The 26,645-nt window shown below is 42.2% G+C and overlaps 2 protein-coding genes across 3 annotated transcripts; one reads left to right on the plus strand and one right to left on the minus strand.

The window, feature by feature from the left end:
- The first annotated feature begins 3,367 nt into the window (after positions 1-3,367).
- On the plus strand, positions 3,368-17,046 carry ttc23 (tetratricopeptide repeat domain 23). Of its 2 annotated transcripts, none has more exons than XM_080761398.1 (11): positions 3,368-3,531; positions 3,971-4,136; positions 4,910-5,030; positions 5,539-5,695; positions 6,053-6,178; positions 12,287-12,461; positions 12,691-12,796; positions 13,194-13,321; positions 13,689-13,838; positions 15,593-15,675; positions 15,864-17,046. In XM_080761398.1, exons 1-11 carry the CDS (start codon positions 3,464-3,466, stop codon positions 15,982-15,984), a joined length of 1,401 nt encoding a protein of 466 aa, XP_080617524.1. In that variant the 5' UTR covers positions 3,368-3,463; the 3' UTR covers positions 15,985-17,046. The 2 variants fall into 2 exon arrangements, with proteins under 2 accessions (XP_080617524.1, XP_080617525.1); XM_080761399.1 differs by having other exon boundaries at positions 13,194-13,243.
- synm (synemin, intermediate filament protein) lies at positions 16,274-26,607 on the minus strand. Its single transcript, XM_080761397.1, has 4 exons — positions 25,678-26,607; positions 23,277-23,401; positions 21,171-21,250; positions 16,274-20,430 (listed from the first exon to the last, which is right to left on the minus strand). Exons 1-4 carry the CDS (start codon positions 26,470-26,472, stop codon positions 18,410-18,412), a joined length of 3,021 nt encoding a protein of 1,006 aa, XP_080617523.1. The 5' UTR covers positions 26,473-26,607; the 3' UTR covers positions 16,274-18,409.
- Between the last annotated feature and the right edge of the window lie 38 nt (positions 26,608-26,645).

Consider the following 26,645-nt stretch of genomic DNA (forward strand, 5'->3'; position numbering starts at 1 on the left):
GTTTGCTTTTGGGGCCCGGAACACATATTTTCAGATGGGGGTCCGCAGCCAAATACAGATAATTCTGGGGGTCCTTGACATGAAAAAGATTGAGCACCATTGACATAGAAACAGAGATTTCTATGTCATTTGTAGAATCTGTTCTCTCTGTCTAAATGGGTTAAAGGTCCTAGTCCTAGAATGGCTGTGATATTACATACATTCCATGTATTACAGTACTCAGCCATAGATCACTCCTATGTCCTATAATGTGTGAAATGTATGCAATATGACAGCATTCTATCAATGTGCAATATGACTACCGGTAAATGTTCATGTCATTACACTTCTCAGATAGCATCCATACTCACTCAGAAAGTTGTTGAAATGTCTCTCACACTCTCTTCTCCTCCAGGCTAGTGTGCTAGTTAACCAGCCACAGTCCATCTTGTTGTTATTAATGTCAGCTGGTTATGGTAGAAATACTGAGTAAAAACCCAGCTTCAAACACACACACACACACACACACACACACACACACACACACACACACACACACACACACACACACACACACACACACACACACACACACACACACACACACACACACACACACACACACACACACACACACACACACACACACACACACACACACACACACACACACACGCAGATATTAATCTCCATAGTCAAATGATCGACCTTGAACAATATTATACTAGCACAAACTTCAGACAGTGTGTGTGCGCGTGTGTGTGCGTGCGTGCATGTGTGTGTGTGTGTGTTTGTGTGTTGGTTGGGGGAGTGGAATGTAAAAAGAATACTGTACTGTACTTGCACAACAACACGTTTTGAGCTTGTAGATCTGAGAAAAACCTGTACTATTTCCGTGCTCAATTCAATTCAATGCAATTTAAACTAGAACTGCACTCTGTCGAGTGCATACTTGCTTGTTGCACACTAGTAGGCCATAAATGGCCTACTAGTGCGCAAGCAGAGCGCGCAAGTACTTTCGACCGCTACAAACTGTCAAATCTCAGTAATGACTACTTGTGCCTGATACGGCAGTGGTGCCAGATTACACACATGTATACATAGGAGCATTACCTTTAATCCTCCCAACACTAAAACATATCGTCATTACGTCACCACCATCGAAAACCATTGGTTTTATAACATAGTATATGTATAACTAGCTCTCAATGATTACGTAATAAAGATGTAAAGAGGACCCAATGCCAGAGTGTAATTGGTTTTCGATGTTGACGTAATGACGATGTGTTTTAGTGTTGGGAGGATTAAAGGTAATGCTCCTTATGTATACATGTATGTAATCTGGCACCACTGCCGTATCAGGCACAATTAGTCATTACGTCATTTGCTGGGACGGTGCATACGCATAAAAATTGGCGGGACGGCTGGGACGGTGCATACGAGTCCCGGGCGAAACTAGTACTTGCGCAAGTAATAAAGGTGAAGTAGATAAAACTAGAAAAAGTTCCCCTTGGGACACAATTATCCACCAGTGCAGGTCAGGTTGTGGCCTCCTGATGGCGCTATAATAAGCCAATGTGAGAAAAGGGCATCTAGTCAGGATGGAATATAGGAAATATTGGACAGATCTGTCTTGAGCACATGACTATATAGATACTGTGTAACGATTTGCGGAATTCTGGGACAAAATATGGAGGAGTAATATAAAAAAATGTGTTTTACAAAAGTCGGCCTCCTGGTGGCGCTATTGATTGATTGATTGAAATCTTTATTAACAGTTTGCAGAATTACAGTACATTTCAAGCACAAACTCAATACAAAGACTGTTAACTGTGAGTGGACGACCCAATTAAGCCTTACACTTGTTTACAACAGGGTCCACATTGTTCAATTCATCAAAACATTTAGAGACAAACAAATAGACACTTCTATGTAGTTAAAGAACAGAACAGGAATTCATCATATAGGAAGCGAAAAGGGAAAAAAAGTATATATACAGTGAGGGGAACAGGGGGATAAAAGAAAAGAAAACGAAAGACAGAGTGTAGGGCGCCTGCACACAACACCATGCGTTGATGCCATGTGTGCATATGTGCAGGCACCCAACACCACGTCCATACAAAAACATAGTACAATCCATAGTACAAAGACAGAGTGTAGGGCGCCTGCACACAACACCATGCGTTGATGCCATGTGTGCATATGTGCAGGCACCCAACACCACGTCCATACAAAAACATAGTACAATCCAGATACAAATTCAGCTTTTACAGAGGCCAGTTTCGAATTGCAGCCATCCGTAGGTGCCCTTTGAGAGCAGTTTTGAAGGAGCCAAGGGATTCACATGTCTTAATGACTGTTGGTAGGGCGTTCCACATTTTGGTCGCATAGGAGCGAAAAGAATTTAGTCCCTTGTTTGTGCCGAATCTGGGTTGTACATGGTTTGTTGCACTCCCTCTGGTGTTGTGGGTGTGGACTTCGTTTACATTAAGGAAGTATTTAGACAGGTACATGGGTATCTTGGTGGTGTATCTAATCTTGTGGACCAGACCCATTGCAAGATGCTGTACTCTGTCGTCGACCCTAAGCCATCCCAGCCTGTCAAAGTGGGCAGGGGTGAGGTGGGTTCGGGGGGTGAGGCCAAGTAGGAGCCTGACCAGTTTGTTTTGGGAGGTCTGGAGCCTTGTTTTAAGGGCCTTTGAGGTGCTGTGGTACCAGGAGGTGGATGCATAGTCAAAGAAACCTTGTACAAGGGCTCCTGTTAAGGTCTTCAAGGTGTTTTTGTCGACCAGTGAGGAGATCCTGTAGAGGAATCTTGTTCTTTGATTGACTTTTTTGATTACGTTGGTGGCCATCTTATCACCGGAAAGATTGGCCTCCAGGATGGAACCTAGGTAGGTAATTTGATCCTTCCGTGTGATAATATCATCACCAACTCTAACCAAGAAGCCATCTGCCTTTTTGAGATTACTATTTGATCCGAAGAGAATGGATTCAGTTTTTCCCAGGTGTAAGGATAGTTTGTTATCAGCGCTATAACAGGTCGTTCTGGAAGATTTGGGGCAGAGGTTCATGTTGGCATAGGGAGTGTGTGCAAAGTTTCGCTGGAGATTAGCTGGTAAGGGTAACAGACGGACATAACACACACACCCGGTGCAAAACATACTATCTCCCCATGCCTTCGGCCTGGTGGAGACAACTAACATGCACTAAACCGCGACGAGTCGAAAAACCGGCGAGTTCTCCGGTTAGTGCAGTTACCCTCAGTTAGTAGTATGTGGACACGTTTCATCGGCGTCAACTTGGCTTTTACTTACAGATTTACTCAAAATCTTCAGCAAGAAACGAAGAGGGCGTAATGTACAGTAGCCTACCATGCACTCACAGTCCAGAGGGGAACAGCTACACACGGTGACGCTGTAGTGTTAGTGCGTTAGCTGCGTATCCACGGAAACTATAGCAAAACGACAACAAACGAATCTGAATGAGGAAAATGAGCGACGACCATTCGTTTACAGAAACGAGTTCTAAATCCCCAGTTGCTGGTGAAATGTAGGTACCGGTCCGTTACATTACATTAATACATTACCGATGTTGGACTGCATCTGTCCTGTCCCACGGTCGCGGTCTCCTGTCGACTTCAGTCCTAAACTTCGTTCATCGAGTTCATCATTTATCTGTTGATTTAGTCTTCAGTCTCTTCACCTCTGTAATAAATAGATTAAAAAAGCCAAGTCGGCTTTAGTCCTAACTCCTAGGCTGTGATTTTACGTAAAATTATTAATAATTATAAGTATATTTACATATACAATTATACATTAAGAATATAAACTTAAATGTAGTAAAGGTTAGGTTAATGTAGCCTTAGCTTAGTTAGCTATACAGCCTACACAGGATTAAGGGCAAAACATTGACGTCAAGATAGGTGGTGGTGGTGATGATAATGATGATGATCATGATGATGATGATGATGAATGGGTATGTATTTCAGAGCCACTGACAGCAGCATCAATGGGACTGTTGCATCACCAGTCTGTGATGTAAATCCTCCACAAACAGGGTATATGCCAACTACGAGGGGATTAATCATGATGCCTCCTGAAGAAAAACTCAAACATTTCAAGAGAAGAGCCCAAGATATGGAAAGTAGTCAACAGGTAAGATGGTTAGGCATGCAGGGCAGGCATTCCATAAATACATTTTTTTACCACTTCCAACCTGCCCTAGCTGGCACCCTATTTTTGACATGCCATTGTAGGCATACATAACATTTAGAAACTTTCAAAACATTTCAAAAAGTTTAAAACAATATAAAAAACATGACATTTTACAACCATCACTTATCTATCAGTTGCTGCTGACACCTGAATTCAAAGAAAAACAAGTTCAACACAAAATGCACACAAGCCTCCATGTGCACAGTAGTTATCCTATACATCAGTAAAGAAAACATGATAACAAAAACATAAACAAACAAGGACTTAAGACATACATTATACAATACAGCATATGCACACACACACACACACACACACACACACACACACACACACACACACACACACACACACACTGTATGTTTTTAATATACATACATAATAGCCACTATAAACACTACTGTGCCGTGCACTGGCCACACATAGAATATGCATAATACTTCGAAGTAGGAGTCTCTGGACCCACGCACACATTGCTAGTTTACTCTCATGTACTCATAGAAGATGAAGATGAAGTTTATAAACCTGTTTTTTAAGAAAAACAAGAATTTTCTTGTCCAAGCATAGCTTACGCATGTGCACAGCTGAGCACAGTTAGTATGACGGCAAGGGCTGCTGATGTACTGTCCCTGTCTCTCAAGTCATGATGAGCCACCTAGCTAACATGTTGTTAGTAGTGTTGTAGTAGTAGTAGTATTAATTTGTTTCCACAGATTGATGCGTGCATCCAGGACTTAGTTCGATGTGTGGCCCTGACAAGGCTTGTACACGGAGACGGACTGGAACTAGCTAAGGCTCATGCCAGACTGGCTGATGTATACCTTCATAGTAAAGGTAAATGCACAAGCAAAAATGGTGTGTCTAAAATGTCTTTACCATAATACATATCTTTAGGATATTGTACAATAAATAGCACATTTGTTGTCATTTAGTGTATTGTATAGAGTTTCTCAACTGGGGGCGGGGCTAGAAATGGAAAAATCACGGCCCCTTCACCCACAAAATGTCCTAAAGCGTGAGGGGGCTTTTCCATTCCTTTTTCATTTATTTTTATATTTTCAATGTTTCTTTTATTTGAAAGGGAAATATCCCTTGAGTTTTACTTGTAACATAGTCTATTTCCACATTGCAGTTGAAACTTTTGAAACTTTTGAAACTTTTGAAACATTGAAACTTTTACATACTTACTTTTACTAGTAAAATAATGTTAGTACCGTAGTTTATTAAAGTGGATAATGGATTTAATAATCCCAACATCACGGTAGATCCAAACTCAAAGATTATTTCGGTTCACATTCAGATACGATCATACGACACAGTGATTATGCTCTGCTCCTCCCAGGCTGGCCAGCCCAGGCCCAGGAGCACTCGTCTTTGGCCAGGGAGCTGCTGCCCTTCTGCTGTCCCATGTCCACCCCCAGAGAGGACAGACTACAAGTGCTCGCGTGTCTCCTCTGCATTCTGCTGACACAAGGAGGTGCCGCGCGTCTCACAGCCGAATATCCTTTCTGTCTCAACTCTCAACGGCTGCTGTGATTGTAAACAACTGAACATGTGTGTGATGAAAGTATGTGAGCTAGTGCAAGGCATTATTGTAGCAATTATGAATGCGGCCCACAATTCTTCAGCTTTGTTTCCAAGAAAGTAAAATATACTGTAGAGAGGGAGATGGTTTGAGCAAATACATTTCCTTTATTTTGTTATAAGATATCACTAAAATAATATTTCGAAATTACTGATTTCACATTATTAATTAAAATATATTCATAGAATCCAATTTATTGCCCAGCACATCTACTTAAATTATATTATTTTGAATTTCCTGAGAAATGTCTTTCCCCCTTGACTCTCCTAACTTTTGAAGAGGCAGAGTCCTCTTATCTAAAGGCAGAGCGAATAGTGGAGGAGCTTCATCGGCAGGGTGGCATCACTCAGGAAGAGAAGATAAAGAATGAACTGGAAATCGCCACTTTTCTATCTAGGTACAGTACAGAAACATTCCCATTGTGTATTAACTATACATATTGTTTTTTAACCTAGAGTTATAGTCACAACTGAAAGTCTATCAAATTATGATTAGAAGTTGAAAGTTATTATGTTTCTTATACTGGTAGAATGTAGTTTGGTGTTTACCAGAGTGCTGCCTGGAAATCACCTGCCTTGCTCTATTTATTTTCTGTGACTATTAAAGTATCATGTTCAAGTGGCAGGTGGAGAGAGGGTCTTCTGTAAATAACATATACAAAATAGAAGTCGGCACACTAACTTGGTAAAGCTCCCAGTCAAGGCTTTATTATAGATTAACGTTTCGACACAGAGACTTCATTTGAAGTCCGTATCAGAGTCCGCTTCATCTGATGAAGTGTGCAAACTTAATTTTTTTATATAGTGCCTTATCCACTGTTGGTCCTGCACATAGGTCCTGCACCTGCCATCCAGTAGATGTGCCAGTTCTATTCTTTCTTAGTTCTGTAAATAACAACAACCAAAAAAAATTGTTACCAGAAACCTCTTCTGGAGGTCAGATATCGCCACAAGAGGGCGATGATGTCTCGCAAATCTGTTGAAAATCAACCAACTCCAATATTGTGTTAGGTTGGTTTGACATCACTCCTTTTGAAGGATGTCATTCTTTATTGAAATATTTAGTCTTCCTTTGGAATATACAAGCAGTAAGGGGTTGTGTCCACTGAAAGTGTTTCGGTGGGCAGTGGGCACACTGACTTTTAGGTCAGGATTTTGTGATGGAGTGTTTTGTGTGGTGCACACACTGGCCTGTAGGGGTGCGTGGCTGAGCAGCTGGGTGGGGTCTCTGCATGTCCCAGTTGTTCAGTGACTGCTAGACTAGAGCACAAGCATGGAGGGAAGAGGCATAATGGTCTTATGAGGATTTCTCGGATTTCTCCTGCTCTTTGCGTGTTTTAGATTGTTTTCTTAATTGCTTTTCCCCCCTGGCTCCGTTTCTCTCTTTCCCTGTGTGTGTGTGTGTGTGTGTGTGTGTGTGTGTGTATGTGTGTGTGTGTGTGTGTGTGTGTGTGTGTGTGTGTGTGTGTGTGTGTGTGTGTGTCTCTCTCTCTCTCTCTCTCTCTCTCTCTTTTTTTAAAGAATATCTCACGTCACCCAACCCTGCCCCTCCCCCACTACCCTCCATGATTTACTACTGTTCCCAACCTTCATGTGTCATGGCCGTCACCATCAGGTTCACTCCCCTAGTGCCTGTAAAGGATTTATTTTGCCATGCTCCACAAAAGACCCATTGATCATTTTATTTGTCTCATGTGCAGAAAACTGTGTGCATGTTATTGATTTGCTTCTGCCCTCAAAGTATGTCTTTGTAGCTGTGTCGATATTGACAAGGAAGGGCTCAAGGTCATCCCTGGCTGAGGAGAAGATGAAAGAGCTAGGGGATCACAATGGAGGCTCTACTACACACAAGCATCAACACTGCAGGACTGATAGTCTAGCATAGCTGGAGAGATGTACTGTACTGTACTGCCCTCTATGGACGCAGAACACACAAAAACAGCACCCGTCCTTGGAGAGAGAAGTCAGACAGAATGCTATGTTAAAGAACTTATAGCCTTAAAACAATAACTCGAATTACAAGCTCACAATACACCCATATTGTACCCATCGTGCTGAAGTTGAATTATTATTTAAACTAGGGCCTGCATGCCATGCATGTTGGGAACGATGCAAGTTGGGAAAACATGCACTGTGCTGTACCCCTGATATCTGACGTACTTCCGTTGTCAGCTCCACGCGCATCACGTTTTGCTTCATGCCTCCAATTGTGTTCAGTTCCTCCACCTTTGAACACAGCTCTCGTATTTAGTTTGTCCTTCTTCTTAAGCTTTTTATGATGACCTCCTCTCTCCTACTTCTCATACTGTACCTTCTGTTCTCACCCACTTTTTAATTTGATAAACTTCCTTTGCCTCCTCCATCCCAACATTACCAGTGGTCAGACAGATACAGATAGGATATTCCCTGTAACCTAACCTCATTCGACAGGTTACACCTTGGGGTCATATGAGTGAGACACACATGCCCGTGACAGGTTGACAGAGATTTAAGAAATGAATAGAAGGAAATACTTTTCAAAATGTATTTTATGGTTTATTTCAATTTTAAATAAGCAAAAACTTTTGCTTTAGCTTCACTTGCACCGGTAATGACATGCCCAGAATATGATTGCTAAATTGAAGTGGTCATTGTGAGTGTTTGTTGACATGAGTTTGTGTAATTGAAAAATGTGCAGACTGTGGCTGGTGTTTAATCTCGCTAAACCTCTTTTGTTGGGTGATGAGTAAGCGTTTGGCATGGCTCTAAAGCCCATGTCAGTCGATAATGTTGTGATCAGAGGAATGTTTCCACTAAGGCCTGCAACAATAAAGCTCAGTGCTGCCTGTTATAGACCCTAGTCCAAACATTGTATTCGGGCGACTGTGGCTCAGAGCAGGTCGTTCAATGATCCATGGGTCGGCGGTTCGAATCCCGGCTCCTCCTGTGTACATGTCAAAGTGTCCTTGGGCAAGACACTGAACCCCAAATTGCACCCAATGTGCTGGTTGGTACCTTGCATGGCTTTTCAGTGCAGACCGGTAGTTAGTAGTATAATTGTTGTTTTACATTATTGAGAACAATAGACTATATAATAATAATAACAATGCTGGTCATTACAATGGTTGTTACGAAAAATGAAAAATCTGATTATACTTCGTGCAACTATGTCCTTGTGGTAAATAACACATTTTCAACAAGCAATACATATCTATTAATTTGTGTGACAGAATAGGCACTTAATTTTTGCCTGAGTGGGAGCCCAGAGCAAAGTAATGTCAGTAATGGTCTGGTAGTGTTCACTAACAGAGAGCTGTGTGGGCACCTTGGCAACAACACTTAACGCTTATGTCTAAATCTCTGATGACAGTAATTCCACACACTGTAAACTCAGGATTAGATTCCAGCTGCATTTACTGTATTCCTTCGCCCACCAGGAAGTGTGTAAGGATACATGGTGAATGAGAGGATAGAGGGGCATTGTCTCCAGGTCTGGCCGTGCAGGCAGAAAAGGCCAGATCCGGCCTCGCTGGACTGCAGTTGTGCTGGAGTTATTCCATGCTGCCCTAAAAGGATCTGGGACTGCTCAGTGGAAACTCTCCCACTTCCCACAAGGCATGTTTGGATAGTCTTATTCATGGAAAAATTGATTGAAAAGAGATGGACATTGGGGGATTTTTGCTGCCACCATCCACCGCTCAGCCATCAGACACGAATAACCAGCCTAGTGTTGTGACTACAGCTTGGCAGCCATCTACACTCTGTGGATAAACAAATTGGATCAGCGGCCATCCGGGCAACCAGGCATGCGTCAACTCTGCAGAGTGTGTATGTAGAAAGATTGATTTGCATCCTGCCTGCCTGCATGGTGACGATCGCACCGTGGCTACTAGTGAGGGTATTGATGAGAGTGGGCCATGCTCAAAGAAACGCTGCCTCCTTGACTGCAGAGCTGAATTGAATTTGGAGTCCATTAGAGAGCCCTGAACCCCTCCTATAGGGAGTTGAAGCTGTTAGCAGAGCATATGGATAGAGCCAGTCTCATTCCTTCCTCCAGCCTCAATCTCTCCTCTTTCTCTCTTGTCTCTCTTCGTACTTCTCTCTTGCTCTTTTGCACCCAGCAGGCCCTTAAATAGAAGACCATGAGGGTTTATTTTAAGACCATCTAAACCTAGCCTTGCACTGTATGCATTAACCACTTAAATAAATAAACATACTTAGGGCCCTATTTTTGCCAGTGCCTTACCCGGTGGCACTACCTGCTGCCCGTGAATTACAGCTTGCACTGTTCCTAAATGGTGTCTTAGGCCCACACTAACCCGCTATTCATCATGCCGACTCTGTTATTTGTGACTGGAGGTGTGGCCATGGGTGATTGGTTTAATCAAATCACACCTATGCATAATGTAACGGGTAGTGCAGGTGTTTTAGGGATAAAGGCTAGTGTCCAAGATCACAACCTCTGTGGGGGAACACTCCTTGTGCAATACTAAATCCCCAAATAGAGGCTTTAGTGAACTCGGCCCATGATAGGGCCCTTACAGTATAATGCATTAGAGGGATGCCAGGTTGAAAGTGGTTGATGTATAATATTAAATGTGTATAGCAGCACCCTATAAAGTACATATTTGTCGTCTGTAGTAGAATTTGCAGAAGATGAAGATTTTGCAGTGCATAAGTGCCACTGACCTGCTCTGTGCCACGCCCATGTCCTCGTGACCCATTCTTGGATCCACACCTGTGTTTACATGATTTCCACTGTAGGAGACTGCAAGGGCAAGCCTAATTTAGACATCATACTGTACATTTAATTGGGAGTCTGAGCCCTGCGTTGTAGGTTGTATTTATGAGACAGAGTTTAGAGCAGCAGCCCAGAGGACTCTGTTAGGGACATGTTGATGGATGCAGCCTGAGACTGCAAGCAATGCTTTGGTTCGGGATTGCTCTGTTCTAGTGTGCACTGTGCCAGGTTTCAAAGGCAGCAGCCAGCCAGCCAAAGCCCTCACTCTTGTCCAGGGCCCTGTTTTGACGGAAACCCCAACCAACACTATAGGAAGCTCGCTTTCAGTGAGGCAGTCCTGGGTATACACAATACACATACAGATAGACAGCTGAGTGCAGCAGTACTGGAAGCTATACCGTTCCTTCCAGTCATGGTGTATTCACAGCTTCTAGCATGGCATGTATCATATTTAATTTAAAAGCAGTCGCACAACTCAGAATCAGAATCAATCTTCATCTACATCACCATTTACGGTAGTCTAGTAGCCAGAATGTGAACCCGGACATGTTGAGTACACCAACGTTTTATGTTATAAATGTTTAGTATGGGTCCCCAGCATGTGGAAACTGCCGAATGCTAACTTGCATATGTTGAGCAATTTTCATAATTGGCATAATATGTGACCTATAGAAGGCAAAATATTCAAAATGTCATCATGCTTTATGTAGCATGTGACGTGTCAAACTAGGGGGTTTTCATGATTGTACTGACGATTTCCTATATTCATAGGCAGCTGTCAAGGGCTGGTAGGTTTGTGGGTGGGAGTCTATAGGCTTGAGCCCGAAGTATCTTGATGTATTTTTATGGTGCTTATATTATGTTATATATATCTTCTGAATTGATCTCTCTGACTAGCGCCGCTTCGGTCTTACTGTCTGGCCGTGGCTTAGCACTTAGTTTCTTAGATCTGGCGCTTCTGAGTTAATCTCTCTGGAACACTGGAATACACTGAACGTTTCTGACGCTTCTGAGGTAATCTCTTCTGGGTCACTTCTGAGGAACTCTGTCTTCTGCGCCATACTTTATAGGGTGACGTGACATCGTGGCCTGACGTCACGCCACTGACCGTTTCCGTGACAACAATTATGCTGAATCCATTCCAAGCATTAGTTTTGCAAAGAATCACTCATTGGGCTAAAAACGGCCATTGCCGTCATCACAAAAGCACAATTGGCCAAGTGGGCATGGCCGTTTTTAGCCCAATTAGTGTTTATTTTTTGCAAAACTAAAAGAGTCATCATTACATTGTTTTGGACTAGACTTTTCAAATGAATCCACAATTATAAATGGATTCAAATGTGATCATGTAACTTAGCAAAAAAATAACCATGCCATAATATTTAGTATTTTTATGTTTTTGACTTTCCCTACTTATTCTGTTAATTTATAACAATGTTTATATTGTACATCACCACTGTAACTTGGTGACACTTTATAAATAACATTTATGTTCGCTATTTGACATACAACAAATATGGATGCGATCTGAATTTGCTTTCGTAATTAAAATATTAAATAATTATCTTTCTGCTTTTCTCTCTTTCTCTGACTGTTTGGATCATTATTTTTACAATTTTCAATTTAGGCATTTAGCAGACGCTCTTAATCGACTTACATTACAAAAACAAAAAGCATGGCAATACATCACATATATAAAAAGTAGTTATCATGAATCATATAACCTAAGAACGTAACAGTGGAATATCTATATAATGGAACTACGCATTTTAAATCTATTGTGTAGGGTGTATCAGAGACAGGCCAGGCCAGAGGAGGCCTTAGATCAGTGTGAAAGGTCTCTACAGCTGCTGGAGGGCAAAGGAGGTAAACCCAAGGAGATATGCTCCGTCTATAAGGATATGGCAGCCATTGAGCAGGCCCGAGGCCATTTGGACCAAGCTATACAGCATCTGTCCAAGGCAAGAGACGACATGACAAACACATGCACAGCCACAACAATGTACACGCACGCCCGCACGCGCGCACACACACACACACACACACACACACACACACACACACACACACACACACACACACACACACACACAGATATATGAGGTATACTTGAGAGGTAAGGTAATCTTTCCGTGGTTGGTACATGGTGATGATGTGATGTGTCTTATTTCATGTGGGTGTTTCTGCTAGGCTCATGCCATAGCTGTGAGTCAGAGCCCAGGGGCCCCGGATGGGGCTCACATCTCTCACAGCCTGGCCCTCGTCCATTCTGGTGCAGCAGAGCCCCATCACAATGGTGAGTCTATGTCCACACACACACACACACACACACACACACACGCAGGCTGGAGATAGTAGACAAGACTAGCGCCGTAGGATGAGTTAATTGGGATTTGAATGTCCCATTGTCTTCCTATATGTAAATCCAGCCTTCAGATCATGTTTTAACAGAGCATTATGGTGCACAATAAAATGTGGAGTGTTAATTTAACTGTATCTAAAAATGGACCCACAATGACTACTGTGCAGATGTAGCTTCACGGAGAACACTGCACTTGTGCTGCTATTGTAACATATATATTGTTTTGCAATTGGGGGGTTCAGGTGGAGACGGAATCCAAAATATCATCAGATAGTGACCAACATAATGTAATGAAGAACTGTTTGCACTTTGCATCTCTCCCGTGTTCCAGAAGCTGCAGCTCACTACTTCGATGAGAGTCTGAGTGCCTACAGGAGCTGTGTAGGTCCACATGATGTAGCATTCCTCACTGCACAGGATGACTACTGTCATTTCCTCCTGCTCAACGGACAGCAAGAGGTCTCTCTCTCTCTCACACACACACACACACACACACACACACACACACACACACACACACACACACACACACACACACACTGCACATGATTATATACATGTTGTGATGGTGTGGATTGCCGAAAACAAAGGATCTATAAGCTCACAAAATAGCCTATCTTCAATGTGATGCGTTGTGAGCTTGAAGATAGTGCCACACCCTCATAGGATGAAGTATAAATCGGGCCTCTCACAGTTTTTTTGTGGCCTCTCAGGGGTTTGTGTGACTGCCTGGGAATGGTTTCTGCTGCCTGGGGTTTCTTTGCAGCTAGCCCCGCTGAAGGCAGCAGGTTTTGTTCCTGAATCTACCGTATGTGTACCGTTGCAGAGATGCGTGGAGATGCAAAGGTTGTCTGTCGCGCCAAAGAGGTCTGCATTTGGTGACTTGAGTGGCGAGGTGGCGGACACCCTACAGCTGATAGGAGGCGTGGAGATGACCCAGGGCCGGATCAAGGAAGCCCACAAGACCCTGAGGAAGGTACAGTAGTTGCGGATCGCATACAGCATACATTCATTTGTGATGATTGTTATAGCCTGTAATTGCAGGCTGACAGTAAGTAAAACATTCTGGTTGAAAACCTACGCCTGCTATATTCTAATTATGGCTATGTTATATTCACCCACACATGACATAATATTGACCTTTTTTCTTAGCCAAGATATTTGGGAGGGCCTTTCCTAAAGGCCAGGAGTCAGAGGGTGTGGTTCTTTTATAACGAAATAAACCAATACGAGGTCGACAAGCCGGCTTAAATATACACAAAGTGTTCATGTCATATTGAGATGAGCTATTTTCACCGTGGTCTCTGAGGCTCTGCGCCATTACAGTAGAGTAGCATGCTAATCTTGGAGAGGTGCAGAGCCACTCTCGTGGGTGTAAAATATCACACAGAATTCTCGCGTTGGATGGAGCCAAACAGATGGGCAGCTCAAGTTTGGAGGGAGAGTGGAATTCTACTAACTGCTTTCAATTAAAGGGATATGACCTCAATTAAAGTGGCCTGCCTTCTAAACAAGTCTGTGTAAGTAGAAGCAGTGGTGGAAGAATACTGATTTACTTGAAAGTTCCATTAAAGCAATGTAAGAAATACTGATATAATCTATGAGTCACCTGTTATGACAGTTCACCCCCCCTTTTTTGCCCTCTAAGCTCAGTTCCTCCATCCACCATACAGACTAAAATGGCCTCAGTAAAGGAGGGATTTTTACACGAGTAATGACATGCTTGGAGTTAAGGATACCAGTTGCTATGTTGCTTTGTTATTGTATCCAAGCAGATACAGTCCAAGTATCACAGGGTGCCTCAGACCCCCACCCCCCCCAATCTGTCTGCATCTCATCAGACAGCTAACCTTTCATAAGTTCCCCCTGACACAGGACAGGACGGACTGTTCATGTTTTTTTAATCACGGCAAAACGAGCTCACCCTGGAAGAATGATGTTCCATGCAGAAATCTGGGTTGGCCATGAGAATTTACAAAAACAAGTACCGTACATGAAGGTTGTCTTGGGAACAGATGTGCCCTTGCATTGGAGTATTATTAGGGGGTTCCGAAGGAAGCATCACTTGTATGTACATACATGTCATGAAACCCAAAGACAAGAGAAAAGATAGAACAATGTGTCACGCACAGCGCACGCACACACTTGACATTTTCCCTCAGTCATACTGTTGGAAAAAGCCTTCCATTACATCAACCTTAGTAGCAGTGAAAACATTCTTCTGGCCAAGTGGATCATTTCCAAACTGTTCCAGAATGCCCTACTCTGTGTTGCCAATGGGGAAACCTTGAACTCTCTCTTTCCCTGCTAAGTTCTCTTGACATCCCATTATTTATGACAGTGTTATCTTTGTTGTTACATGACATCATGTGTATCTGGTACGCATGTGTTCTGCAGTAACACATTGTGTTTAGCTAGTGACATCATACAGCTAAGCCATCTTTGATATATAGAACTTCATCAGTGTAGATTATTGGGTTGGTTGTAACTTGTTTGGAGTCCTACATCCATACATACGGATGCATGCAATACATGCAATGACCTAAAAGTATGAATTCGCTGACCTGGAGGAGAACCTACTCTCCAAGTGGTCAGCACTATCGTTATCTGAAACCCACCCTAGAACAGTGGTTATTTTGGGATGTTAATACAGTAGCTCTTCATCTGAAATGCTTTCTTTATCTTATGGCTTCTATTCCAATGACCACTCAGTTGTTGTTTACATTTCAGTGTCTGGAGATCCAGAACATCATGTATGGCCCACAGCATAAGAAGACCAAAGCTACACAGAACACTGTGGACATGCTGGCCAGGTAAATGCACAGACATCTTAAGTTGTATACACTAGTACATGCGTCATCCTTTACGATTCACACTGTTATTACAAATAAATCAGATTCACCATCATTAACTTTGCACTGAGTAATAGATTCTATTCTATTCTACATGATAAAAAACGCATGTTGTTTGTTGTGGTATTACCATGTGTTGTTTTTTCCAGGGCACCAGGGGTTGCTGGGAGACGGCAGAAGCAAGGTAGTGGGAATACAAGGCCAGCATCCTGTGCAGCTCTACCAGCCAATGGAAAAGAGGGGAAGGCGCCATCTCTGACCCTAGAGTAGAGAACCTGTTGACTGCAGCTACTGTACTGTAACTGTAGGTTGGGCAGCTGGGCCACCAACATAAGACACTTTGTTGCCGCAAGATGTTTCATGGCTTGGGTTTAATCAAGACAGACTTCAATCATCTCCCTTTCATTGTGTATTCGTTTGAATCTAGTCTGCTTTCAAGACAACATGGGCAACACTGACAGAAGACAGAAACTGACAGTTGTTCATCTTATTCTTGGCCTGCAAGACATTTTGTACATTTTGTGAAATAAGCAAGCTGGTAAGAATGACAAAACATACATACTCAAAATAGCGTTTTAATTGCTTTTAAGGTTTGCATAAGTGTCCAAATGACTTTCAATAAAAATGACAGTGTTCAAATCATAAATGTACTGTACTGGATTGCCTTAAAGCAAAAATGTAGCCTCAATTTAAGACTGTTCTGGTCATTTTACACAAATTATTGCAGTTTTTGTCATTTTAAAGCACATGTTTATGTACTGTACTGCATCGGCACACTAGATTGCAACATATTTTTACATTAGCTATTAGTTTTGCTATCTAATCATCTTAAGGATCTTGACATCATGGAATTCATATTCAGCTATATTTCTTTTAAAAAGTGTTGCAAGACAGAGTAAAATCCTCTGTAACTCCATGAGTGTACAAATGAAACCAAATGGGCTATTTGGGTACATTTTGAACACATTTTACGGTGTGCTCTGTGGTTAAGAAGTGAGGGATCTAGAGTTGTAAAGAAGCTTAGAGAAGACGTGCAAAGCACTAATGAGCTAAACCATACAGAACCACTACAACTAGTGCACAGCACACCCTAAGACCACTCTAGTGTCACTAAGCTAGCCAATCCAAATATAGCCACGCTAGTGACGACATTCTCATCTCAAAGCAGGTGAAACCTTGTGGGCCAGCAGAACATCATTATTCAAGAAAGGCAATTTCAAACAAGCTACAGGTATAATGTGCTTTAGTGAGAAACAGCTATGCTTATATTTTATCATTACTCTCATCACCAAGGCTGTACAGTACCTACTCTTAAATGGATATTTCACTTTTCTATTCAGGCTTTGTGATGTGAACACCCCAGATAGTTTTTAAGTTTCTTGATTCTGTATTTAGATATTTTATATAGATTTTAGCTGCCTCGGTCACTTCCTATACAAATTGTAATTTTAAACTTCATTTTAACCATGATAGATTAATCGAAAACACCCGTCCTTGGTTCTGCTGACTGATATTGTATTACGTGAGGGGGCTGTGTTTTTTCTATTAAAAAAAATATTTATTTTGTATATATTTTAGAAAATGAAAAAATAAAAATAAATGAAAATAGTCATTGAAAAAAATACAGCTCCCTCATATTAGAAGGACAATATCAGTCACCTGAACCAAGGACGGTTCGAAGTTACAATGGGTTTGTATAGGAAAAGTCGGCGCAGCTAAAATAAATATAAAATATCTAAATACTAAATCAAGTAACTTAAAAACTCTGGCGATAAAATGACAATTTTGTGAAAGTGAAATACCACTTTAATTCACTGATTTCCCCATATATCATACTTGTCCGTCATCCTACCAACAGCTTCAAACACTTTTGGAATTCACAATGACAGATGATATCTTATTCTTGCCCCCTAAACACATTCATTGATTGACAAATTCAGAAATTAATGACTAGTAAGATATGGTGCAGCTTTAACATGTTGGCAGTGACAGTACGTATATACACGTTGATTACTTTGATCACACATTTTGAATCACCATTTAAGTTCCACAACATGCATTTGATTTATACATGAATGAATAGTACATTCAAAATAGGCTATATATTAGACAAATATTTGGATAATTGTAATTGAATTGCATGAATTTTCAGTGTTCCTTAACAAACACATTCACATCCCCCTCTATATACTTGCACAATAGCTTTTTATCATCAATCATTTCGCTTCTAAAGCAAAGCATTTTCAAGAAATATATTATTGCGTATGGAAAAAGTAAATGGCTTAGACAACAAAAACCAGCGCAATGCAGGATATACAGTATATTAATGTCATTGCACTCTGAAGTTATATCTAAGGCAAAATGAATGGTTAGTTGTGGTTACAGGTTAGTACAAAAATAGAGATAGAAATAGAATATTTAAGAAACTTTGGAAACTCAACTGCAAAAGTAGTAATACAAACAAAACAACCCAATCAAAAGGTTGAGCTATGAAGTTGTAATAATGTGTATTAGTGCCCTAACTGAAGCTAGCCTGTAAAACGGAAAACATCATTGGGTGTAGTGTTTATTATCATTGCCTGCTCTAGTTTATTATTACATTATTATACGCTAATTTTATTTATTATATATTATGCTACATGGCTTTATCAGCACACACTGTATGTGTGATTAAGAAAGAGTTGATTCTTCTTCTCTACTCATCTGTAGAACTATCTAGGTAAACTGTTGCGACTCTTTTCTCATGAGAGCTCTTCAGTGGAGCATCCACCACGTGAGACTGAAGCACTCGCTCTGAGCTGGCCTGAGCATTGTTCATGTCCATCTGAAAGGTGAAGGACTGGGCCTCTGATGGACCCAGCTGGATATGCTTCTCAGATTTTTCAGGCACTGACTCTCCTTCCAGACCCTCGGTGTGTGTAACATCCTCATGCTTGGAGATCCTCAAGCTGTACCCTCCTGCTGCACCACTCTGGAGAGCTTTTTGGAGACCTGGATTAGAAGACCGAAGAGCAGCCATAATCTGCTCTTCAGACAGTTCATCGTCATCTGATTCGAGCAGGCCAGACTCTTGCAGCGTCTCAGACACACTCAGCTCGGCGGTGATTGTCGTGGTTCCGTTGTCACTGGATTGTTGCACGCTTCTGACCGCTACGTTCTGTGAACTGTCACTGCTAACTTTCGTGAGGAAAGCCAACTCGTCCTTCAGTGAACCAGACACAGACCCTTGGATCTTCTCCAGTGCTCCCTTAAGCTGTTGCTTGGGGTTAAAAGAAGAGTCCTCTTTGAACATCTCAAGCATGGACTCCTGCACCGTTGGGGACACGTGAACCTCCTCTTCGATGATGCACTCTGGGATGCTCTCTCTGACAAACGAGTGGTCACTTGACATGAACTTGTACTCGTCAGCATCCTTGGTTTCAGTTGAAAAGCCTTCGTCTTGATAATACCTCTCATCCGACAGGTCATCCACCATGCCATAATGGCCATATGAGGTTATGCCACCAACATCCTCCTCAGGTTCAGACAGATTCTCATCTGGAGTGGAGACAAAATACTCGTCTTGGTCATGGGAAAAATACGGAGAGACATTCTCCCTAGAGCTTTCCTGAACTCTTACAAAGCCACTCTGGCCACTGCCTCTGTTGGTCTCCGAGCTTTTCATGGCATCACCACCACTCTTTTGATTCTTAGAATCGTGAGGGACATTCTCTAGTTCCTCGATTTGGAACACAGCTGAAGAAGCCGGGAAGAAACCGGCCAAAGCCATCTCCTCTGCCTCATACTCCTCATCGCTTTGAGAGTCGACAGGTTCCTCTATGATTTCCACATTGACCGACTTATTCACCAGGTCCTCTGCCCCGTGCAGTCCGCTCAACAGATTCTGGATCATGTTCCCCGTTGCTGTGCCCTTGATGTCCTCCAGTGACACTTTCTTCACCCCTCTGCTGAGTAATTCTTCCAGTGCAGAGTCTGAAGAAATGTCAATCTCCTCCTCCACCTTGGACTCCAAAACGATCTGTGTCTTAGTCGTGCCGTCCTCCTGCTCAATTTTCTCCACATGGTAGGTCATCTGTGGTGACTCTCCAGAGAGGCTGAATGCAGAATCCATACCAGCAGGTTTCATCACATTCTTAATGATCTCCTGTACCATAGGAGAGTCTAGTGGCTTCTTCTCACCCAGGTCTACCTTCGGCTTTGTACTTTCTTGACCTTTGACATCACGCAAATCCTCTGGCTTGACTTTACTCTTGGCATCTGCCTCTGTATTTCTGTTGAAGCTCATCATTGGCGGCGACACCACTCTCACTTTGGGCTCAGCTGTGGGCGAGGTGATGGGTCTAAATGTATCCTTTACAACAGCTTGTGACGAGGCAGCTGTGATTTTCACAATCTTTTCCTCTGCTTCTTTCTTCTGTGGGCCTTCACCATTTCGGTTTAGGTTTTGGGCCATGGTTTTGTCCACGGCGGTGGCAGCCGAGGATGCAGCCTGAGCTTTGGTGAAAGAGACCATGTCTCTCCTGGATGCAGAGGAGCCCTGGTGGAGAGCCCTGCCTGTAACTGAGATAGGAATGATCCTAGAGGGACTCATGGTTCCAGATCGAGGCACAGGAGGTCTACTCTGATTTGAGGTGTGTTCCGAGTACCTGACATCCGTATGTTGTCTGGTGGAGGTGGAAGCCCTGGGTTGGTAAGGTTGTGAAGGCAGCTTGATATCTGGGAACACAGAATAAATGAAAATGTCACACACAGTTGCTGCTGCAATTTATGTTAACCACTTAAACCGCAGCATGCCTATCCTTGGGGGGATCATTTGCCAAAAATAGCAGATGTTTAGGAGACCTTGTGAGCTTGTAGATCGGCTATTTTTGGCAAAGAGATTTGGTGCAAATGTAAACGTTAAGTACAGTTAACTCAGGTCCATTTGACTTAGAATAGAGGGTGTTTGTCAGCTATAAGACCTCCTCAAACGGAGCCTCTTATACAACCCACTGACAGCTCCCTGCGAGTACAGGATATCTCAGTTACAGAGGGTTTACGTGGTTAATGTTATAGTTCATTATGGAACATGACTAAATGGATATAATCAATCAAATAACGCAACATTCTGATACTGAATATAACGATAATTCATATAGTAACAATATTTAACTTAAAATAGTTTCATAAAATACTCCAATAGAGGGTATGTGCGTGACATCATTATCATACCCGGAACTTATGTGGGAGACACTCAGTGTCAAAAAACTACTTTCTGGCCATGACAGCCCATACATCCAAACAGAAAAGTCCTATCTGATTGCATTAAACGACATTAAACGAAGTTAAACTCACTTTTCCACTTTATTTGCCACTCGATCCTGCCATTCACTTTATGCATGCGCATACCCTCTATAGTCTATATGGTCAGTATAACAAAATAATCTGCTCAAATTATAATTGATGAATTCCAGTACCTATTATTCTTTCTCTTTGATGCCGATTGACCCTCCTGTTTACCTCTTGCATATCCACTCTTTCACCTTCCATGAGCGCCCTGAAAAACAATACAAAAACATTTGTCAAAAGTAAATAATTAATTGTGCATAGTTTGTTAAAGTTCATATTTCAACGTCATTCATATTTATATTTTGATACTTAAAGCCATTTTGAAAATACCTCATAAGTTGTTCACTCAGTTCACTCAGCTCTGCCATCTCAAAACACGGAACACGATAGGCTTAGAAATCAATCCATGGACCTGACCATAGAGCAGTGTTCAGGAAAAACACGAAAACATGCCATCTGATCTGACCATAAACTAAACTTGATCAACTATCTCACCTTTCCTTGGCCACGGTTCAAGTAAAGACACAACGAGAGACAGCATAAGTCCTTCAGAAAGGAATAACCTCACTGGAGTGTGCTTCCCAAAACAACACTCCTAAACGACAGACCTAAAAATAACACCCACAATGCCCTGCTGTCTGGCCTTTGCAATGAACAGAAAATGTGCACAGGCAAGCTGGTCACATAGACCCAGATTCACAAGCCAGTGAAGCCATCCCTATGACTAAAGAAACATTCAGCCTATTCCAAATATTCAAAACAAAGGCCCAGATGTGCCACTGGAGAAAACTCCATATAGAGACAAACTGAAGCAGATAGTTCTTTGGCAAATATACCCCGGAAGTGATCTGGACATTAACAGACACAGAGTTCTCTAAGCCCCTCAGCTAGACAAAGTTCCACTTCAAACTTCAACACGGATGGACAGATGAGATAATGGAATGCATAGATAACATCAGGGGTGAAGAGAGCATATTAAATGAAAATATTATGTTTCTCATTGGCTTATATACTGTATATAAATAGCCATGTAAACAGTGCCTTTGTGTTAAAAATAGTCTGACAACAAGACTTCCTGATGCTATATAGGGCTGCCCATGACAACGCCCTCCCTTCAGAGACCCCCCATCAATTCCCCACCTGTCCCGTATGACATCACTCTGTCTTTTTGAGGGGCACTAGCCCCTCCTATATACAGCCTTTCATCACAACACATTGCCATTGACAATGAAAATGAAAGGAAATGGGCTTTTTGTGGCAACACAAACATTAAATGCCATTGACAATGAAAGTATAATTTACGTCATATGTAGACGAGCAAACCAACTTTTCTAAACACAGTGCAACCGTTTCAATTCAGCTCAGGCTTTTTTATACGGTATATATATAGAATTATATAATTATAATTTTATTAACATTAAATACATTGAATATTTGTTTAACATTGTATCATGGTTAAAAGATAATAACATAAGTTGACAAAATCATGAGGAAGTATATTCATTTTTTTATTGGATGATGTATGATGATAAGAGGGCCTCTCACTTTTTTTAGGATCATTTTGCTTATGTCTGTGTGGTGAAGTGAACGGGGACTAAAGACCCATGAGGGAGGGAGGAAGGGTACAGAGTTTGTCGAGTGTTGTTTTGTGTCGAGTCCTAATTTTTAAAGCAAAGCTAAAATTGTACCATCTCTGTTAGATGTTATGTTGTCGGGTGTGAATTGTTTTGTATCTGTATCCGGAGTCACCAGAGTGATTATATCTTCACCAGACTAGGTTGCTGAGCCAGGGTTATGCAAGTCGTGAGTTGCAGCTGCCAGAATGTGAGGAAGCTGTGAGGGGAAACAGCATTTCTTTGACAGGTGCCAAACTTATAACTGTATGCTCTCTTTGTGGGTCTGTGTGAACACAAACTTTGGCTTGTGATTGGCTGATCACCTCATTGCGATGATTTGATTGGCTGAGCAAAGTACATATTGAAGATAAAAGTGATGGCAGAAAAGTAAAGACGCCAAAAGTGATTGCCTGGAATGACTTTTGTTGGCTGAGCACGGAATGTGTTGTATGATGATGTATGATGATGAGAGCGCCCCTCACTTTACACAAGTGTTACAGACAGACAGACAGACACACACACAGCATTATTCCTTCTAATGTGTGCAGCCATTAAACGTGCATTGCAAGGGAAATTAGGTATGTTCGGACTACAAAAACAGAAAATAAAAGGTCTTACCTGTAAGCAGCCACCTCCATGCCCAAATCCATCTTGACCTGAAGGAGATGCTGGTAATCACGCACCTTGTTTGCTATGCTGTCGGCCAGCATATTCCGCTCATTCTCCAGCTCTTCAATAATCATCTAAAAAAATCCAAGAAGAATTCAATTGTGACCCTTTTTGTTTTATGTTTTGTTTTGTGGCTTTCGCCTTTATTTTATATTTTTTATAGAGGGACAGACAGTAGGCTGACAGGAAGTGGGGAGAGAGATGGGGGGTGACATGCAGTAAAGGCCGTCGGGATCGAGCCCACGGCACACTGCCACGCCAGCCTTGAGCTACCGGCCAAGGTGCCTGGACCACTGAGCCCAGGCCCAATTGTGACCTTTTAAGATCTTTTAAGTTACATTGATTTAATTCATCTCACATATTTCACTATTTATACAATGAATATAATTCATTGACTATAATGAAGTAGATCTCAAATTCTGCCCGAATTGGCCCGACCCGACAATTTCAGGCCGGGCCAGGCCTAAAATGTATGCAGTAGGGTCAGGCCGGGCCTCGGGCTACCATGATTTCTTTTTAAATATATTGCATTTTTATAGTAATAAAAATAATACTGTCTGCTTGTGTATTTATCTATTATGAAGATGGTGTTGATTGGCCAATCATTCTGCCCAAACCCGACCCGGCCCGACCCAACGTTTTAGGGCAGAGTCGGGCCTAAAATGTATGCCAATTAGTCGGGCCGGACCAGTTAAGGCCCAGTTAGGGCCGGGCCTTAATTCTCAGGCCCGTTTTGAACTCTATAATGAAGTCCCCTCTTTTTTGACGACACAGAGTCTCTTTTCAGAAGATCTACAAGCCCTCAACGTCTTGCATTGCAAAGTGTTGTGTACCAGACTGAAGAAACCTGATCTTTCCTGTATTATTGTTTGTTTGTTTGCTTCGGTTTGAGCAGCAGTTTATATTGAGGCTACTATAACCTATTCCTGTATGAAGTTGGGAACATGACACCGAATTGGGTTCTGAATGGCATATTATGCTACATGAGGGCTATTTAAGGCACCCATCTCTGATTCTCTGACACCTATCTACACTGTAGATTCTACAGGTACATGTTGAAGTGGCTCAGCACTTCCTGTTTTAACCCTCGGATAACATGAATCATCTGCAACAGGTAAGTCTGTGGCTGTCCCTTTAATTCCTGTTGTCCCATAGAAGGACAGTTTGCTTCACACACCTTGCTTCTTACAGATTGCCCTCAATGAGTATTAACAATGGTCTCTGCTCTGAGAAACTTTTGACAACATTAAAGCTGGTATTCTTACAAAAGCAGAGTAACCAGTCCAGTCTAGTCACTCACTAGCCTACTGACTGACCAGCACTGGACTCCATCTTAGAGTGGGGATTTGTCATTCCCACCACAGATAATTGGTTTACGTGTCTCGCTACCATACAATGCGAGTTTGGAGGGGTGGCATGCCATTTGCTGAATACAGTATATCCAATCCTTTTAGATGGGGGGGGGGGGGGGGGGGTGTAATGCTGATACTGTACAAAGTGTATATGCATTCATTTTTATATTTATGAGTTACATTATTGACTTCAAGTTCAGACCAAACCCAGCAGTATATATCTATTGAATTGGAAGAATTAATACAATGAAAATGTTTTACTGTGTCATGTGCTACCAGTGTATCCCACTCTGTGGGATTATAGGACACATAGAAACAGAAATCATAAATAATTCCTGTTGTTATTTCAGCCTGAGTGGAGAGTGGAGACCCAGCCTTCTTACTGTACATGTACATAGCCCTCCTCACCAGTCCTTTTCAAGAAATATTTCATATTGGGGGGATTTCAGTTTTTCTAAGTCATCCAACCACAATCAATGCTTCATTAAAGTCTCTGTCTGATAGTCATAGAATGGACAATACAGTATACAGCAATAGCCAAAGTGTGTGTGTGTGTGTGTGTGTGTGTGTGTGTGTGTGTGTGTGTGTGTGTGTGTGTGTGTGTGTGTGTGTGTGTGTGTGTGTGTGTGTAGAGATAGAGAGAGAGAGGGGGGGGGGGATAGCATCATAGCAATCATATAACATAATGCCTTATTCATGATTAGGGGGGCAGAGGGCTGGCACAAATTAAATATCTTAAGGACCAACTTCTAGCCAATTAATTTGTAGCTGCAGCTGTATGCTTGCATCACTGCTAATTGCATTGTAGTGGGTGTGGCACTGGCTAGGCAACAGCAGAGGGAGTAGCCAGAGTCTTTGGGACAAAGGAGATTATACATAATATAGAGATAGATATGGCATATGGGATACAATTGTGGCAATAATGAAGCTGCCTCCTCAAATGTATTAATTGCTGTTTTCTGTCTTACATAATATAATAATACCGACGTCATTATTACCTGATACTGGTTGAAATCCCTGCGGAAGTTGTCCTGCATATTCACGAGTTGCTCTTCAAGGTGCATTTGGATGTTACTTTGCTGTTCCACTTCTGCATGAAATTTGTTAAACTCGGAGGCGTGTAGCATCTTTTCCCTTTGAAGATCATTCAGGCGTGCTTGGTCGTCTCTAATTGACTGCTCCATCTCTTCTACCTTTCGTTGATACATTTCAAAGGTGTCAATCCATCCTTCGGAGAGGGTCTGGGCGCATTCTTGCACATCTTCCAGGGATGTGCAAGGACCGTGATAAGTTTGAGTAACGGGCACCATCATCCGGGCATCCACCTGATTGCGAAGATGGTCAATCTGTTGCCTGTGTGCGTCCTCCAAGTGCTTGTATTCACCCTCTAATTGGAATAAACGTTGTTCGAGTGCAACGTTATGGTTATGAGCACCTTGAAGCTCCTTCTCACAGCCTTTACGGTCGCCATCCACGCCTTTGCATGTGTCAGTCTCCATCCGGCGCAGAGACTGGATCATCTGAAACTCTCGCCATAGCTTCTCTCTCTCCATCTCGGCCCGGGACTTCTCAAACGACAACTGTCCCACCATTCCCCTCAGCTCCCGCACTTCATCCTTGTATTTGTGTTCGCGTTGAGCCGTCTTCGTTTGCCTTATTTTGTTGATTTCGGTGATCAGATGTGCATTTTCGTGCTCCAATTGCTTCGTTCTTGACAAGTACTGGGCAAGTCTGTTGTTGAGCTCCTGCAATTGATGTTTTTCGCCCTCGAAGGTTCTCCTGACTTTAAGCATTTTGTTTTGTTGCGATGAAACAAATTAAATACTGACGATTATAATGGAATTTGTTGTAAGAAAGGTTCTCTGACTCCTGGTGTAATTTGCGTGTGCGCAGCGCAAGCAAGCAGTGTGCTGTGAATGCAATGCAACGGTGTGATGAGATCACAGTGCCTTTGACAAGTGCAGAA

Source organism: Protomyctophum bolini, assembly GCF_963924005.1.
Source record: "Protomyctophum bolini genome assembly, chromosome: 4".
Taxonomy (NCBI): Eukaryota; Metazoa; Chordata; class Actinopteri; order Myctophiformes; family Myctophidae; genus Protomyctophum; species Protomyctophum bolini.